The sequence below is a fragment of the Pomacea canaliculata genome, linkage group LG2, assembly GCF_003073045.1.
Source record: "Pomacea canaliculata isolate SZHN2017 linkage group LG2, ASM307304v1, whole genome shotgun sequence".
Lineage (NCBI taxonomy): Eukaryota > Metazoa > Mollusca > Gastropoda > Architaenioglossa > Ampullariidae > Pomacea > Pomacea canaliculata.
Genome location: NC_037591.1, coordinates 31,227,000 through 31,242,006, shown reverse-complemented (window position 1 = coordinate 31,242,006; position 15,007 = coordinate 31,227,000). Strand labels below are relative to the sequence as shown.

General features: G+C 38.0%; 1 protein-coding gene across 1 annotated transcript in view; it reads right to left on the bottom strand.

The window, feature by feature from the left end:
- Positions 1-2,927: 2,927 nt before the first annotated feature.
- Positions 2,928-15,007, bottom strand: part of LOC112556402 (neprilysin-4-like) — a 36,761-nt gene continuing 24,681 nt past the window's right edge. The window contains exons 11-22 of the mRNA XM_025225376.1: positions 13,069-13,197; positions 9,973-10,071; positions 9,458-9,535; positions 9,073-9,176; positions 8,729-8,787; positions 7,819-7,870; positions 7,409-7,476; positions 5,615-5,745; positions 5,241-5,306; positions 4,674-4,772; positions 4,349-4,425; positions 2,928-3,635 (exon numbers count right to left, since the gene is read on the bottom strand). Of these exons, the coding sequence (XP_025081161.1) occupies positions 3,536-3,635; positions 4,349-4,425; positions 4,674-4,772; positions 5,241-5,306; positions 5,615-5,745; positions 7,409-7,476; positions 7,819-7,870; positions 8,729-8,787; positions 9,073-9,176; positions 9,458-9,535; positions 9,973-10,071; positions 13,069-13,197 (1,062 nt within the window). The 3' untranslated portion in view covers positions 2,928-3,535. The remainder of the gene's footprint in view (positions 3,636-4,348; positions 4,426-4,673; positions 4,773-5,240; positions 5,307-5,614; positions 5,746-7,408; positions 7,477-7,818; positions 7,871-8,728; positions 8,788-9,072; positions 9,177-9,457; positions 9,536-9,972; positions 10,072-13,068; positions 13,198-15,007) is intronic.

Here is a 15,007-nt window from a genome sequence, read left to right as displayed (position 1 = left end):
CAGCATAACATGCAAATTAAATAGCTTTTAATGAAGACAGCTGCAAGATTTGTAAGAATTTTCTTAAAATTCTAATTATACATATTTTTAAAATGTTTTTTCCATATTTTTTACATTTATTTGTCACTAAGAAAACAGAAGAAACATCGTAATTAAAACGGTACTTATCTTTTCTGAGCATAAACAAGGGAGACAACCCTGACCTCAGTACCTTTAGTACTTATTAACTAGACACAAACGAGAACTTTTAGATGATGACTATTGATGGTGGTGCATGAACAACTATTGTTGGAAAAAAGTTTTTAACAAAGATGAAAAAAATGATGTATATTTATATTAAAAAAGAGAGGAAATTAGACTTTATTTTCCTGATGGAAGGTATGATACTGAAATGAAGATTATAATGATGATAACAGTGGAGGAGATTGGGAGAGTGAGGAGAAAGACGGACAGGCAAACGTACAGAGAGACACACACACACACACACGGAGACAGATTACGAATACCTGACCTAGAATTATTATTGTCATGTAATTTTTATTATTTTCTCAATGTTCCTTCAGAGTGCTGAAAGAAAATCTCGAAGCTTGGTAATTGTTACCGACATGCCTACTTAATTTTCTTTGTAACAATGTCTTATTTTATGCTCTGTGAACGATTTCTATGATAAGAGGTGTGTGTCACTTGCAAGTCTTACCTGTTCTAGTTTTTTTTTCTTGCTTTGTTTTTCTTTTCTCTAGACGTGATAGACAACATAGACGGCATGACTCATTGTCATTCTTACATTGTTTCCCTTGTTCATCGTGGTGGACTTTGATATTCGCAGTTCCATTTACCTTTTGAAGCTGCAAAACAGAACAACAGTCCACGCTCGAACCACATGGCGGTCACGTGCACTGTTCATCCCCGCACTCCCCCTAATTTTAAAGAATGAAACCGAAATAACAAACTTCATTTTCTCCCCTGCTTCACAAGTCATGGGCACATGGAAGGTATAAACATGTTATCTAGGAATTGACCCAATGTCTCTACTCATGAGACACCATTGTGCGAAGTAAAATAACCTTTAACATTTCGATATGTTTCCTATCATGCAGCAGGCAAACAGGTTTGCACGTGATGCACATCTCCTGCACGGTGTACGCGTTCACTGGCAGACCAAGACCCGTTATCCTAAGAAAAATATAAGGATACAAAGGTCAACTGCATGTTTAGCTTGAACCAAAGGTGGGAGGTAGCAGAGGAGGCTGAAAGCAATGTTGGTGTAGGTTTTTGAAGGCAAAATTAGTTTATTAATAAGTTATTGCATTAATTTCGCATGAAGTTGTGGCGCGATACTCTTGGTGATAAAAATCTAATACCAAGGGAAATGTTAGGCATGCATTTCACTCCTTCAAAAGCAATAAAATTCATTTCTTAGCGAAGTTTTTGTCTTCTTTTATTTTTGTTGCGTTTTTTTGTTAGTTGTGGTCTGGCATACACCACTCAGAGTCTACGCGCTCGCATGTGCGTACGTGTGTGTGTTTGTGTGTGTGAGTTTCAAGCTCGATTGTGTGAACTTGTGCAGGATTGAGAAGAACTCAAAGACTGTCAACCACAACAGATGACGTCATCCCTTGGGGAGTTGATTACTCACCCACCCGTACCTTGGAGGGAGGAAAATAAAAAGAGGTTATCAGGGACGTGTACCGTGTACAGCAATTCGTGTTTGTACAAGAATGGGCCTGACAATAGCACGAACATTAGTGAAACACTTGACTAGGAGAAACGAGGCCACGTGGACTGGAGATAATTAACCAGGCTAGGAAGCTGAGCTGAACAATAGAATCTAGTCCTGAACAATAACAACTACAGCTGCAACAAAACCGCTGACGGAAATGTAAGTTTTAAAAAAAAGTAAAATAGTGCAGGTGCAGTGTCGTGACCGGAGCGTGACCATTGTTGTAACAGCAGTCACGTGTTCTGTAGATCTAGCGACGTGACTGAGATAATGGCATCGATTTGTGACACTAGTGACGTGACCTGTGTGCTGTCACACTAGCGTCCTGACCTCTGTGTCGTCACACTAGTGACGTGACCTGTGTGGAGGAGACAGAGGACTGGAGGGAATAACAGCGTTTTTAAGTTTCAACCTTCGTGTCTCCCCCCTCCTACAGCATCCTCTCTGGTTTAAATCAGTGCTCGCTTTAGATACCTCTGGAACAATTTTGTTTTCTTCAAGTCAAATTAAATGACGACATACCACAAAATAAGCTTTGACCCGTAGAAACAGCTTGAACATAGGCGATTGCTCACATTATTTGTTTTCCGGTGTTGTTTACCTTCTTTATGCCAAACATCAGCTTGACAGTGACAGTCAGCGAGAGGAACATGACAGTGCTTCCTGTACAACAGACTGATGGACTTTGCAAATGGTAAAGTTTTTCTTCCCAAACATGTTTATGTTCCAGGACTGGGAATAGGTTCACCTCAAAGGTTCAGGCAACAAATAACAAAAAACTTTAGTTCCCAGATCTTCTGCACTAAGTAATGTTGAACATTGTTGAACCTTTCTCACTCAGCTTGAGCACCTCAGCTCTCATGTTGTCAACGCCAGTTGTCTACTTTCTTCCATGAGGTTTTCCTTCGAGAAAAGCTAATATTTCTCTTTTTTTTTTCTTTCTCTATAGCAGACCTGGGCAAATGCCGGCCCGCGGGCCGCATCCGGCCCGCCTCCTGTCTCTGACCGGCCCGCCAGTATATATACTATATATACAGTATTGGGTAAAAGTGAGTTAACTTTATTAGTCCGGCCCTCTAAAACCATCCCAAATTCTCATGCGGCCCCTTGGGAAAATTAATTGCCCACCCCTGCTCTATAGACTTCACTTGAAAAAAACTAAGAACAAATTGTCTAGCATAAAAACAAAACAAGCAGTAGTCCTCAGTTTCTTTTAAAAATTGGTTTTTAATAAGCTGCAGTAAAGAGATTGCTAAACAACTATCAAAAGCAATAAGTATATACAAAACTGTGTGTGCACGTGCGTGTGGGTGTCAAGTGTTATTGTGATACAGTCAGAGGAAGACTGACTATTCTATATTAATAGTATTCAATAAAATACGTGCAACACCTCTCTCTCTCTCTCCGTAAGATAATTTGTTGATACTAGCTTTGTCTGACCAAACTAAAATATAACTGGTTCTTCATACGTACATCAAACGTTGTTTTATGAGTTGATTTTTTTTAAAGTGTTCAAAAAAAGCTTATTACAACATCAGCTTGCATTATCATGAACTTGAATCTTCTTACATAAACATACAGCATTTTCTTCTTTCCCAATAAAACAGCTGGCACGTCATTTAATCGTCATCGGAAGAAATAAATAAAGAAAAGAAGAAAGAGAGCAAGAAAAGCGCAATACAAAAATAAAAATATGGAAGAATTAAGATACAAATCAAGTGACATGATCTGTTTAAAAAGAATGTGGAAAGAAGTTGAAACAAAGTGTCCTCAGGGTCAGCTACAGCCGATGGTCGTTTCTGATTATGTGGTCTTCTACCAGACCTCACACTTTTTCTGTGGATTCATGGGTGTTCCCACGGGACAGTTGAAGACTTTTCCAAAATCTTCACTATTCTGAATAGATCCTAGAACCCTGTAAGACAGGAAGTCGACCCCATGACAGAGCCATAATATATAGCAGACAGACAGACGGTTGAATGAATGGACAGACGATTAAAATGTCATTTTCTCTCTATTGTGTTTAATCATTATAAAAACTGTAATAGTCATAGGGACGAACAACTGCGTTGCAGCAGACGGCCCTAAACTACAGTACACTATTCGCAAATTGAAAATAAATACATCAATACATTACCTTTCTTCGTTCTTCGGGAAGTTGTAGAAACGCTTTCCTTCCGATCTTCATTTCAATATGGCGTTTTGACAGTTTATTGCAGAACGAAATCGTCCACCTTGCCTCACACGATCAACTTCTCTGGCCTGTGCCATGTTCTTTACTAACATCAAGTTACGAAAGATAATTCTAACCGACGAGGTATTTTCCCTTTGTACGAAAGTGAAGTCTCTCCTTACCTATCGTCTCCACATGTACCCGTTCAACTACCTTGTGACAGCGCGTTCGCTCGACTCGTGTAGGAAGCTGTGCAGCACCAACACTACAGCCCTATTCCTAGCTATCTCATGACAGTTTGCACTCTTACGACAAACGTGGGAAGAGACCGTCTGCACCAAACCATAAAAATAAATAATGTAGTAATACAATTTACCATATTTTCAGAAAAAAACCTTTTTGAGCATGATATCAGGATTGGGTTTCAAGAGGATGAACCCATGTCCACATCTCACCTTATGTAACCTGGACTGTGGACGTGGTACCTTAGCATGAATGCACGAGCTCCCGGCACTGCATTAATGCACCAATTCTGAAACAAAAACAAAAGACGATATTTTTATTTCTTTAAGCCAGGCACAAGTGTAACACTGCTACAGGAGTTTTTTTTTATGTTTTTGATAGTAAGTGAACAAAACAGGAAAGTGAGATTAAATGTCAGTAATTCACGGCTGAAGGAAAAAGATTTAGCCCAGGAGGCTGTCTACTAATGTCAAGCTGTCTCATATGAGGTGTTTTCACAGAAAATAAGATAAAACGACGGCAGCTTATATCACTGACTTGTGCAAAGCCGATAAAGAAGATCTGGTTCTGTGAGTACGGTAGTGTCGGGTACTTGTTCTCTTCTTGGCCTCTCTCTGTGATAACACTGCGATATGCCTGAATAATGCAAGACGTTAGAAACTCACATTGCAGGACAAGCCCACATGCGGTGGTAACTCCCTCTCCAACACACACAAACATACACGCACGCACGCACACACACAACCCATACACACCCCACCTCATTGTGGGTAGTTTTCGCCCTATTATTTCACACCAGCCTTATATAACCTAAATACAATATTAACAGCATCAGCCTAGTCTGTGCACATGAAAAAATGGTAAACTTGCAACGCAGCTGATGTATGTATATATATATTTGAACATGTCTGTATGATGTACGCATAAGGTTGGAATGCGTACAAAACGCGAGTTGATGGTTGACAAGAGTCTGGCTTTGCAAATCTTCATTTAGTGCGATCAAGTTTTTTATGTCTCATGGTAGACACAAATTTTCCCCCACCCGATCATCCAAACACACATACATACACATTTTGTGTTACTCGACGAATGAAAAGAACCTACCCTGAAGGCCTTTTTAATTCCTACAGAGTCCGCGATGTTTTCGTTTATAGTCTGGCGGCCATTGACCTGCAGGTGGTCGAGCGCACACACACACACAGGTTAATAACATTATGTGTATACTATGACACAATCCTATTAACTCTATCCGCAGGTTTATTTAAAAGTTAGAAAACATTGCTTGCTTCGGTCTATTAAGAAGTAAAACTGTTTTAGAAAAATTCTCAGCTTCACTAGAATTATCATCTCATTTTCAGTAGCCTCTTAATATATTTAATTTATTCTTGCTTTTTAGCTTATCAAATAGAACACATTTAGTAAAAGTTTCCAATCTTATTTGCTAAATGACTTCATGGCGAGCCCACACGACTACTTACGGTCATATTCAGCTCCTTGTCCACGAACTGACTGTACTGATCCACCATGCACTGAGTTCGACTTTCAAAGGTCTTCCGATCGTCCTCTTGCCACCACTGCCGCAGGTTACCTTTCTCGTCATAAGTACTACCTGTAAATAAAATGTGTAAGCAACAGTTGGTCAGATTTCACTGTAATCATTAAGTTTATATTTGATTAGAAAAAGGTCAAAGTGTCACAAACATAGTCTTGGCACAACAGTAAAAAAGAAGAAATGGAGGGAAAGGTTAATTTTGTTTGAATGCAGGATGCCGGAGGCAGAAAAGTGTCTTACTCATAGCGGTCTGAGGTGTTCATGTTTTTAAATGTGTTCATCAAGACTGGGCGAAAAAGCATTGAGAGGACCGGTGTACCCCTTACACGAGTGTGTGTGTCCTTAGATCAAGACGAACCCTCCTGTCTGGATAACAGTTTACCGAGTTTTATTTGTTATGATTTTCTTCTGTTAAATATGTTTTGATATATGTTTTGAAATATGCTATTATTGTTTCTCATGTAGTTTTCTTAGCCTATCTTTAACTTTCTCACAGATGACATTTCTGTACTAAACGATGGAGTAAATATTGCAATGACATCATTCAAAACAACCAGATTACAGCCAGTAACCATGCAGTCCTGCCAGTCATACTGAAAGAGGTTGAAGAAGCTGTATGAAGTCTAAAGAGAGAAAAGTTGCCTGACGCTGGCAAGTCCTCGTTGAGCAACTGAAGCAAGGTAGGGAAGAAACTACAAAGGTCCCAACTGCTTTCTGCCTTAGTCTAGGAGCGGAAGGAATTGGAGAAAACAAAAAGGACGCACTCTATAGTCCTACCTGCTCCCAAAAAACAAAACAAAACAGACAGTGCCAGAACCAAGAAATCACAAGACTTATCCTTCAACACAGAAATTTCATGATGAAAATAATGTAGAAAAGCACCGTTGAGGAACTGCTAAAAGAAAAACAGGATGGCTTCAGACCTCTATCACAACTTCATAGAAAAAACTCTTTTAACAGAATCTGACACAAGGGACACGTGATAGCAAGATTCCGGATGGGAGACGGCCTCATCCAAGTCATCAAAGAGTTGTATAATAACTCAACGAGCGCAGTGCTGATGGATAACCAATCAGGAGCTTACTTTCGCAGAACAGTAAACGTGTACCCTATCACATGCGATGCTTATTTTCTTGGAGAAAATCATGTATGAGACCTTCAACCTTCACTTTTATTTCCATCGGTGGAAGGCCGATTTACAGTATAAGCTTTGCAGGATCTGCTCACTATCGCCCATAACAGACCTCAATGGCGGGATTGTCAACGGTCGCGTGTATCCATGTGTTCCCCTTACTACCGGTACATCAGTGACTAATGACTGGCGATCCAACTGAGGTCATAGCAATGTCCAGACCTAGTGGACACTGCTCCATGTTTCCTTTACCCATTGCCCCCTTTGTCACTGCTTTAACTATACCTCCATTTGCGGGTCTACACACCGCTTTATAACTTCGGAAACAAAAAACAACTTCTTTAAACTTCCTTTTTTCCCACAGGGCAAGATCATAGCTACGGACCCTGGTGTTATCTTCCTTAGACGCAGCGAAAATACATTAGTGTTTATTGCACTGGACGACGATCAGATCCAATCCTAACCTCCATTGTGGAGGATGCTGTAACTCTGATATAGATGCTCAAGCCTATCTGAGCTACTAAGCATTACAGCTTAATAACTTGTTAGAAACTCTTTTTGAAGCTTAATTACGTTTTTCCCTGTTACCTGATATATCAAAGCCATGGGTGAGTTCATGAGCGATGACCGTTCCGATACTACCGTAGATGTGGGCGCTGAAACATATTTTAGATAACATTACCACATACATAACTACGCGCGCGCGCACACACACACACCAAAAAGCATACACACATATCAGATTCACATGTTTTCCGAACGTGATGTATGGCTCACACACACACACACACACACAAACACAAACACAAACACAAACACAACCACAACAACCACAACAACAACAACAACAACACAACACACACACACACACACACACACACACAACACACACACACACACACACACACACACACACACACACACACACACACACAGAGTTGTATTAATAAAAATGGATAGCAAATATCCGTAAGATTATTGTTTAGCGTGTTTCGTACTCAGAAAACTTTCTGCTGTAAAATGGTGGGTTAAGAAATCCCGCTGAAAACACTGAAAAAAAGAGTAAAAATGAAATTTAGTAATATATCAAGTATAACATTTATCTTTCCAATCATGCTACAGATATGAAGCTCTTAACAGTTTCTTTATGTCGAACAGAATGGTTTCTTTCCTGCTTTAATAATACAACTACAAACTATATTTGAAATGAAGAAATAAATAAGACAATTGGAATTCCGGTTTTGTTAACAATAAAGCTGAAACAAACTCTTCTTCAGTTCTCACTAGCTGAGCACTACAGGCAACTTTCATGTCTTTATTTGAATTGGCAGAGTGAATCAGGTGTAAACACTTTCCAGTTGTAATTTTATGATTATTAATATAGATGATAAAAGTGATGCAAAAATCTTTCTTTTACCTTAGCACTAATGTTGGAAGAGATTCAAGGGAAAAAAACCACCAACAAATCATTTGTGTGGTGTACACAAAGTGGTCTACAGTTATTGCAGTCAGATACCATCATCTTATTTTCGTGATCAGGGGATAATGGATAACATGCAAGGATATGATGAACATGATTTCACGTGCATCTACCAAGCATAGAAGACAATGAGGTAGAGAAAACATGCGGAACCAGGTGGTACCCGACATTTGAAACTGAACGAGAGTTCAGAGAAAGAGCAACAAATCGGGTGTGCGGCTTACCGCTAACATTATGAGGTGTGTGTGTCTGTGTGTGTGTGTGTGTCTGTGTGTGTGTGTCTGTGAGAGAGAGAGAGAGAGACAGACAGACAGAGACAGAGAGACAGAGAGACAGAGAGAGAATGTTTAGGGAGAGAATTGGAGAAGTTTTCCAATGGTTGATAGGCTTGGAAGACTTTTCTCCAGCTACAGTTCTCAGTGCCTTACATATTTCGTTAGTTACAGAAACGTATGAAGCCCGAGCACTAGCTGGAGATATCAGCCATCTGAAATCAAAGTCATGAACTTTGTCGCATAATGGCAGTAAACGTGAAACTTCATACATTAGCTTATTATTGCAACGACTTTATCAGTGAGAATGCACGACTTTCTTTAAGAAATGTAAAGATCTCAGCACACACACACACACGCAAACACACATCCATTCACATGTAATAAAATTACTAAATCAGTTATCATCGCAACCGTGTTATGAGCTACTAAAGAAGTCTTACTTTAGGAAATGATAAATTGTGTCAATTATCCATTTATCAATTATTATTAAAACTTACTCAGTTCTGTCCACTGGCTCATGTAAAGACTGTAGCATCATGATATTATTCTTCTTCTTTATGTCAATGAAATTTCCGAAGTAGTTAGCTCGGTTAACTTCGTACTGTAACAGGAATAAGACATAACAGGAGCAAACCTCAAAAACCAAAACTAAATTAATTAATCAATAAATAATCCCAAAATACTTGTCAAAAATATCCAATATATTTTTTTATCTAAATAACACACGAGCACATTTTCAAGAGTGTTCCCCAGCTACGTTGTATAAAATAAGTTCAACATTTTAGCAAAAGTTTCATAACAGTGTCTTAGCTTCCCGGGTGGATATGACTGCGCATGTGTGTCAGTGGTGGGTGTAGAAGTGAGCAGATAACAGTCCGTTACCATATCATTAGCTGCATTGAGAGCTGTGTCATTTAGAATGAAATCCGGATAGCCAACCTTCCTAGTAATGAAGCTCAGCTGTAACAAAAGTCAGAATTGCTAACATTCTGTCACGTGGCGATCTTACCTGCCGTTATATTCACGCAGGACACCCTTCTCCATATTAATATTCTAACATGAAAGGCTCAAAACTAGTTTTAATTATTAACTCTTTGGTTTTAGTTTGTTATTTCGAAGCATATTGATGATAAAGTTGATAATGAGGATGGTTTAACACCAACAATAATAAATAAAGCCAAGGTTTGTGTGACCCGTGTTTTGTGTGACAAAGCGTTTGTCGTGAAAAGCGTTTTATCACAAAGTCCGAGGTCGTGCTGACATAATTACTGACGTGTCATTGGGTCTAATTATTCTCATTTCGGCCGGTTGTATACGGCCCCGATATCCTCCGAGCTGGTCATAAGAACACATTCATCAAAACAAAATGAAAATAATTTGCCAAGGCGGGCTCAAACCTTTTTCAAGGCTTCTTCCTTCGTAGGCTGTGTCAGCCAACTGTTTTCTTGCAGCAGTTCTCTGAAAGTCCTCATGAGACTGTCAATCATCTTTTCCATCTGTGGAGTGAGGAGTTCACCATGTAAGTACACACACACACACAAGCGCACGCACGTAATTTTCTACATCTCTCTGTCTCTGTCTGAACAGTATCTCACGTATATTCGCTTTATGAACCACACTCTACACACAACACACATTCTCATTTATTAACATGCAAGTAAAATAACGACTACGAGAGAATAATACGAAATATGTATTCAACATTTAAAATCATTTACCACAACTATTTTTTAAAAAGTTGACTTTACTTTTTCATAAAATGTGACCCTCCACGACGAAATGAGTCTTAAGTCCGAAATTTGGTTGGCAAATTGCATATTTTTAAAAAGTACAGGTTCTGTACTTTGCATTGATACAAAAAAGTTGTTCTTCTAGTCCTAACAGTGAGTTATAAACGTTTGAAGTGTGAAAGTACGGTGGCGGCCATTTTGAGAAAAGCAGGTTCAAAGATTAGCGTCGGGACGGCCGACCAGGTTTGTTTACTCCTAAACTTTTGCAGACAAATGTTTTGATCAGTTAATATTTAAATAGTTCTTTGAAGAAGTTGAACATACAGACTGCTGGCTTTCTGTCAAGGTATAACACGATGGGGTTATGACCAGGGATGGGCAAGCTACTTTTAATTTGTAGCCGGCTAGGCTACAGCTACTTTTTTTCAAAATGTAGCCGGCTACACTACAGCTACAATTTTCCACAAAGTAGCAAGCTACTTTGGGCTACTTTTAAAATGTAGCCAGCTTCTTTTGGCTACTTTTAAAAGCGTGATGTTATAACAAGTTAGCTGTAGCCAGCTGGCTGTAGCAATATACACAAACATCAAACATGCACACTAAACACTATAACTTGCTTTACAAAGTTTTTATTATAATAATGAAACGGAGAACTGCGATATACCGACAATTTTATTTAGTGAATCCATAAATGCTTTCATTCATTCCTTGCACCCTTCCTCTCCCGGCCTTTTTCACACAATAAGTACACGTATTTTACGATTATATTAAACATTTCTGGATATTTTTCCTCATCCTGTTTTAGTGACAAAAGAAATTATATAAGTTTTCCGATAAACATTTGTTTTCTATAACTATTTGTTCCCTATTACTTAGAAATGAAAACTAAACAGATGCTTAAGTATCAGGTACCTAGTGGAATTTTCAATAAGTTAGGTTATGTGGTGATGAAAAATGTCAACCTCTTATCAATACTGTGACAATGAACAACAGACCATTGAAATAAATGAGTTTGCATGGAATATAAGTAAAACACTGCTTAATCTAATTTAGGCAAGCAGATCATAAGGCATTTTTTTTCTAACACTGACACTGAAAACAAAGAAAGGAACACAAACTAATTGTTTCCAAAAGCTGATAGGGTGAAAAGTATATAGTCCTGGCATACTAGAATAGACTTTAATTATATATTAGGATGTCAAATGTAGCATATAAACACTGAAATATATTTTTCAAAAATGATCTGATACAAGATATATTTATTTTAAATCTTTAAGCTTGAATTTCTCTGTTTGTCGTTTTTGACATCGTCCTAAACTATAAAAACATATTTCTCAAGATTGGCTTGTGCTACAGCAGTAAAATTTTGCAATTTTGTTTAGAAATGCATAAGCTACAAAGTGATGCATTTGAGAATATGGTATAAACATTACTTTTGATAAAATTAACATTTTTCTAAATATTTCTAAATATTAATTGCCACATTCACACTGAGTCGGGGGGTACCATGTCTGATTTTTTATATCTCCTAGAAATCTTGAGATATTAAAACGGCTTATGCATCAGTTTTCTTATCAGTGCCTCTAGTTTACAAAAAATCCAAAACCTTTGGTATATGACTTATGGTATTGTGTAAATTTGTTTTTAAAATGCTTGTACGTTTTGAAACAAAATCGTTGATTAAAGTCACAATTTTCACTTTAGGTACTCAAAAACAGTTTTAAAGTGCTATATTTATGTTATTTTGTTACTCTATATTTAAAAACCCTTAAAGATATTTAAAATGTGGATTTTAATTTTTGGAGTGTATCGGTAACCTTAAAACAAATCTACATTCTTTTAGTCCTTCATGGAATTGAATTTGACCAGAACTTTGGCCTCGAAGTTGCTGTCTGTCACCCTAGTGCGCAGCTTTGTCATGATAAGTCCTGCCAGACTGAACAATCTCTCAACAATTCTTGCATTTGAAACTATACCCACATTTTGTGGCTTCGCAAAATGTAAAAAAAAATTCAAATAAGGCTGGAAATTGATGGGTACGTCCATCTTCGTTTTTCAAATGAAACAAAAAATCGCTCCCGCCACGTGGACGACCCGGTACTTCCGGTTACTGAGCGTTCGAGAAACGTGGTGTCTGGCTGTCAACACACCGAGCAGTGAGAGCAGTGGCTGTCGTCGTCTTGCTGACACGCTGTCGACGAATGGTCGTGAAAGTAGCCAACATGCAGCCAAGCTACAGCTACTTTCTAAAATGTAGCTACGGCTACAAGCTACTTTTTTTTAATTTGTAGCCGGCTAAGCTACAAGCTACAAAATTTGTAGCCAGCTACAGTAGCTGTAGCCGTAGCTACAGCTACTCCCCATCCCTGGTTATGACAGGGAAACAGTATCGAAACAGCGTTTGAATTGTGTCTGAAATCAGTACGGATCGCTGTAGGGTACCTCGATTAAAACGTATTTTAAGTCGATTTCTGACTTTTATTTTAACATCGCAGTGTATTTTCCTGATAGTTTAATAACCAAAAATCCATTTTTACAGAAAAGTCAAACTGCGCAAAACTGACCCTATCAGCTGTCGGGGCCTCGAGCACAAAACTGTTCCGCGCGACTCAAGACTCATTTCGTCGTGGAGAGTCACAAATGCTTAAACAGATCTTTTTCAAATTAATTTATTTTAGTTTTGCGACAAACTAGATTACATAAATGTAAAAGAAAAGTGCACACTAGATTTGTACGTAAATACAGTAGCAGTCAAACATTAACCCTTTGTTTATCTTGAGGAGAGAATCTTTTGTCCACATACAGTCTGCTTACAACGTCGGTAAGCAACTCTTCAGCTTCTGCTACACAAATTTGCCAGCGTTCTGTCACTCGTACTTTCTCTTTAAAGTCCTGAGGATAGAAATCAAAACTGTCTGTGATTATGTGACCCACCAATAAAGCAAAGCTTGTGATAGAAGCTGCTGTTTTTGTGCCGAGTAATGTTCAAGGAACAAAACAGGATGTGATTTTTGCGTGATAGAAACACCTGCCAGAACTGTCGTCTAGCAACCCCGAAAGCCATATAAGAAAAAGATTGTACACGACACGACACGATACGACACATTTTAATGTCAATGCATGAAACTTTACACATGCACACATTCCTTATTCTGCCTGTATCAGCTCTAGCGCATTTAAAATATTCACATATATAGAAAGGCAAAATCATTAATTTTTTTTCTGCTCTACTTATGGATTCTTTATTAAGGAGTTCTTTTAATCATATATATTATTTGCCTCGGGTAATACTTTGCTAATGATGTTGGTAACGTTTCATTAGAAAGGGACAAATAAGCCTCTATTAATTTAATAATATGTGTTTGAAAGAGTTTATTCTTTTTCCCAAGAGTCTCAAAGCATGGGCAGCTGAATAGGAAATGCTCTTCATCCTTTATGGTATTATCCACATATTATTTCCGCATACTGGGTAACCTAAATGAGATACCATAGATGGATTGAACCGGCTTTTATTAGCATTAAGACCCAATGTTTTTGTTCGAAGTCTAAGGCTCTTCTGTTCCACCTGTTGTTTAAGATAGATATTTATTTTTCTTTCTGTAGATTATCTTTAAATAATAGCAAATTACTCACACTTTGTGTCTTCTTCTATATTTGAGTGTATTTTCTATTTAAAGATGAATATATATATATGGATATATGATGCTATCTTTAAATTCTGAAAGGACTAAATCTTCATCTCCCACCCCTGGTTAACCCACACTATTCCAAACCCATTTTCTGTTAACACTTTTTATGTTAGATATCCAGTTAAGTTCCCAGACTCATGCTGTTGGTGAAGTATTTCATAAAGTTATCTACACAGTCTTATTAAGGATAGCTTAAGAATGCGTAGCCAGAATTTTATGCATTTTATGTAAGTATCTATATACAAGGGCTATATACCAACTTCACACCCCTATTGGAAGAGTGCAGGGGAACATTTTATAAAACGCTTACTTGCAAAAGTGGGCATTTTTTCTATCTGATTATTTTAAACTAGACCCCAGATTTCTGGAGCTCTGATATGTCAACACTGATTTACCTGGGAGTCGAAGAGTTTCCAAAATATTGTTGGGTGAAGTTCAGCTTTCTAAAGGCCTTAAGAATTTCTATTACACCTTTTTTTCCTTTCATGTATAGCTCATTCCATGCTGCAGAAAAACTCCTCTTAGTAGAAAAGTATACTCCTAGATATTTGAATGTATTAGTTACTTTGACCTCCAGGTTACCATACAGCTATTTCTCATTGAAGTAGCGGTATCACCCCTTTCCTAAAAGCTATAACATCAGTTTTATCCAAACTGACAGTCAGCTTCAGTTTATCTGCTTCTTGTTTCAGTAAATTTAGCTGATTTTGTAAGTCAGTGAAAGTATCCGAAGCAAAAACCACATCATCTGGAAACAATAGTAAAAAGATTTCTACAGCCTCAGATATTAGCTGAATCCCATGTTTACCTCCCTTGCTTATTTCTATTGCTAATTCTTTAATGAAAAAGAACATTACAGTACCGAGTAAACAACTTTGCTTGACTCCTTGGGGACATTCAAACACATCTGTAGTTACAAACTTATGTCTAACACATGCAAAACACTGATCTCTCAAGACCTTATACATTCTACCATTCCCACCATTGTTTCTCAAAACATTCCAGAGCATATT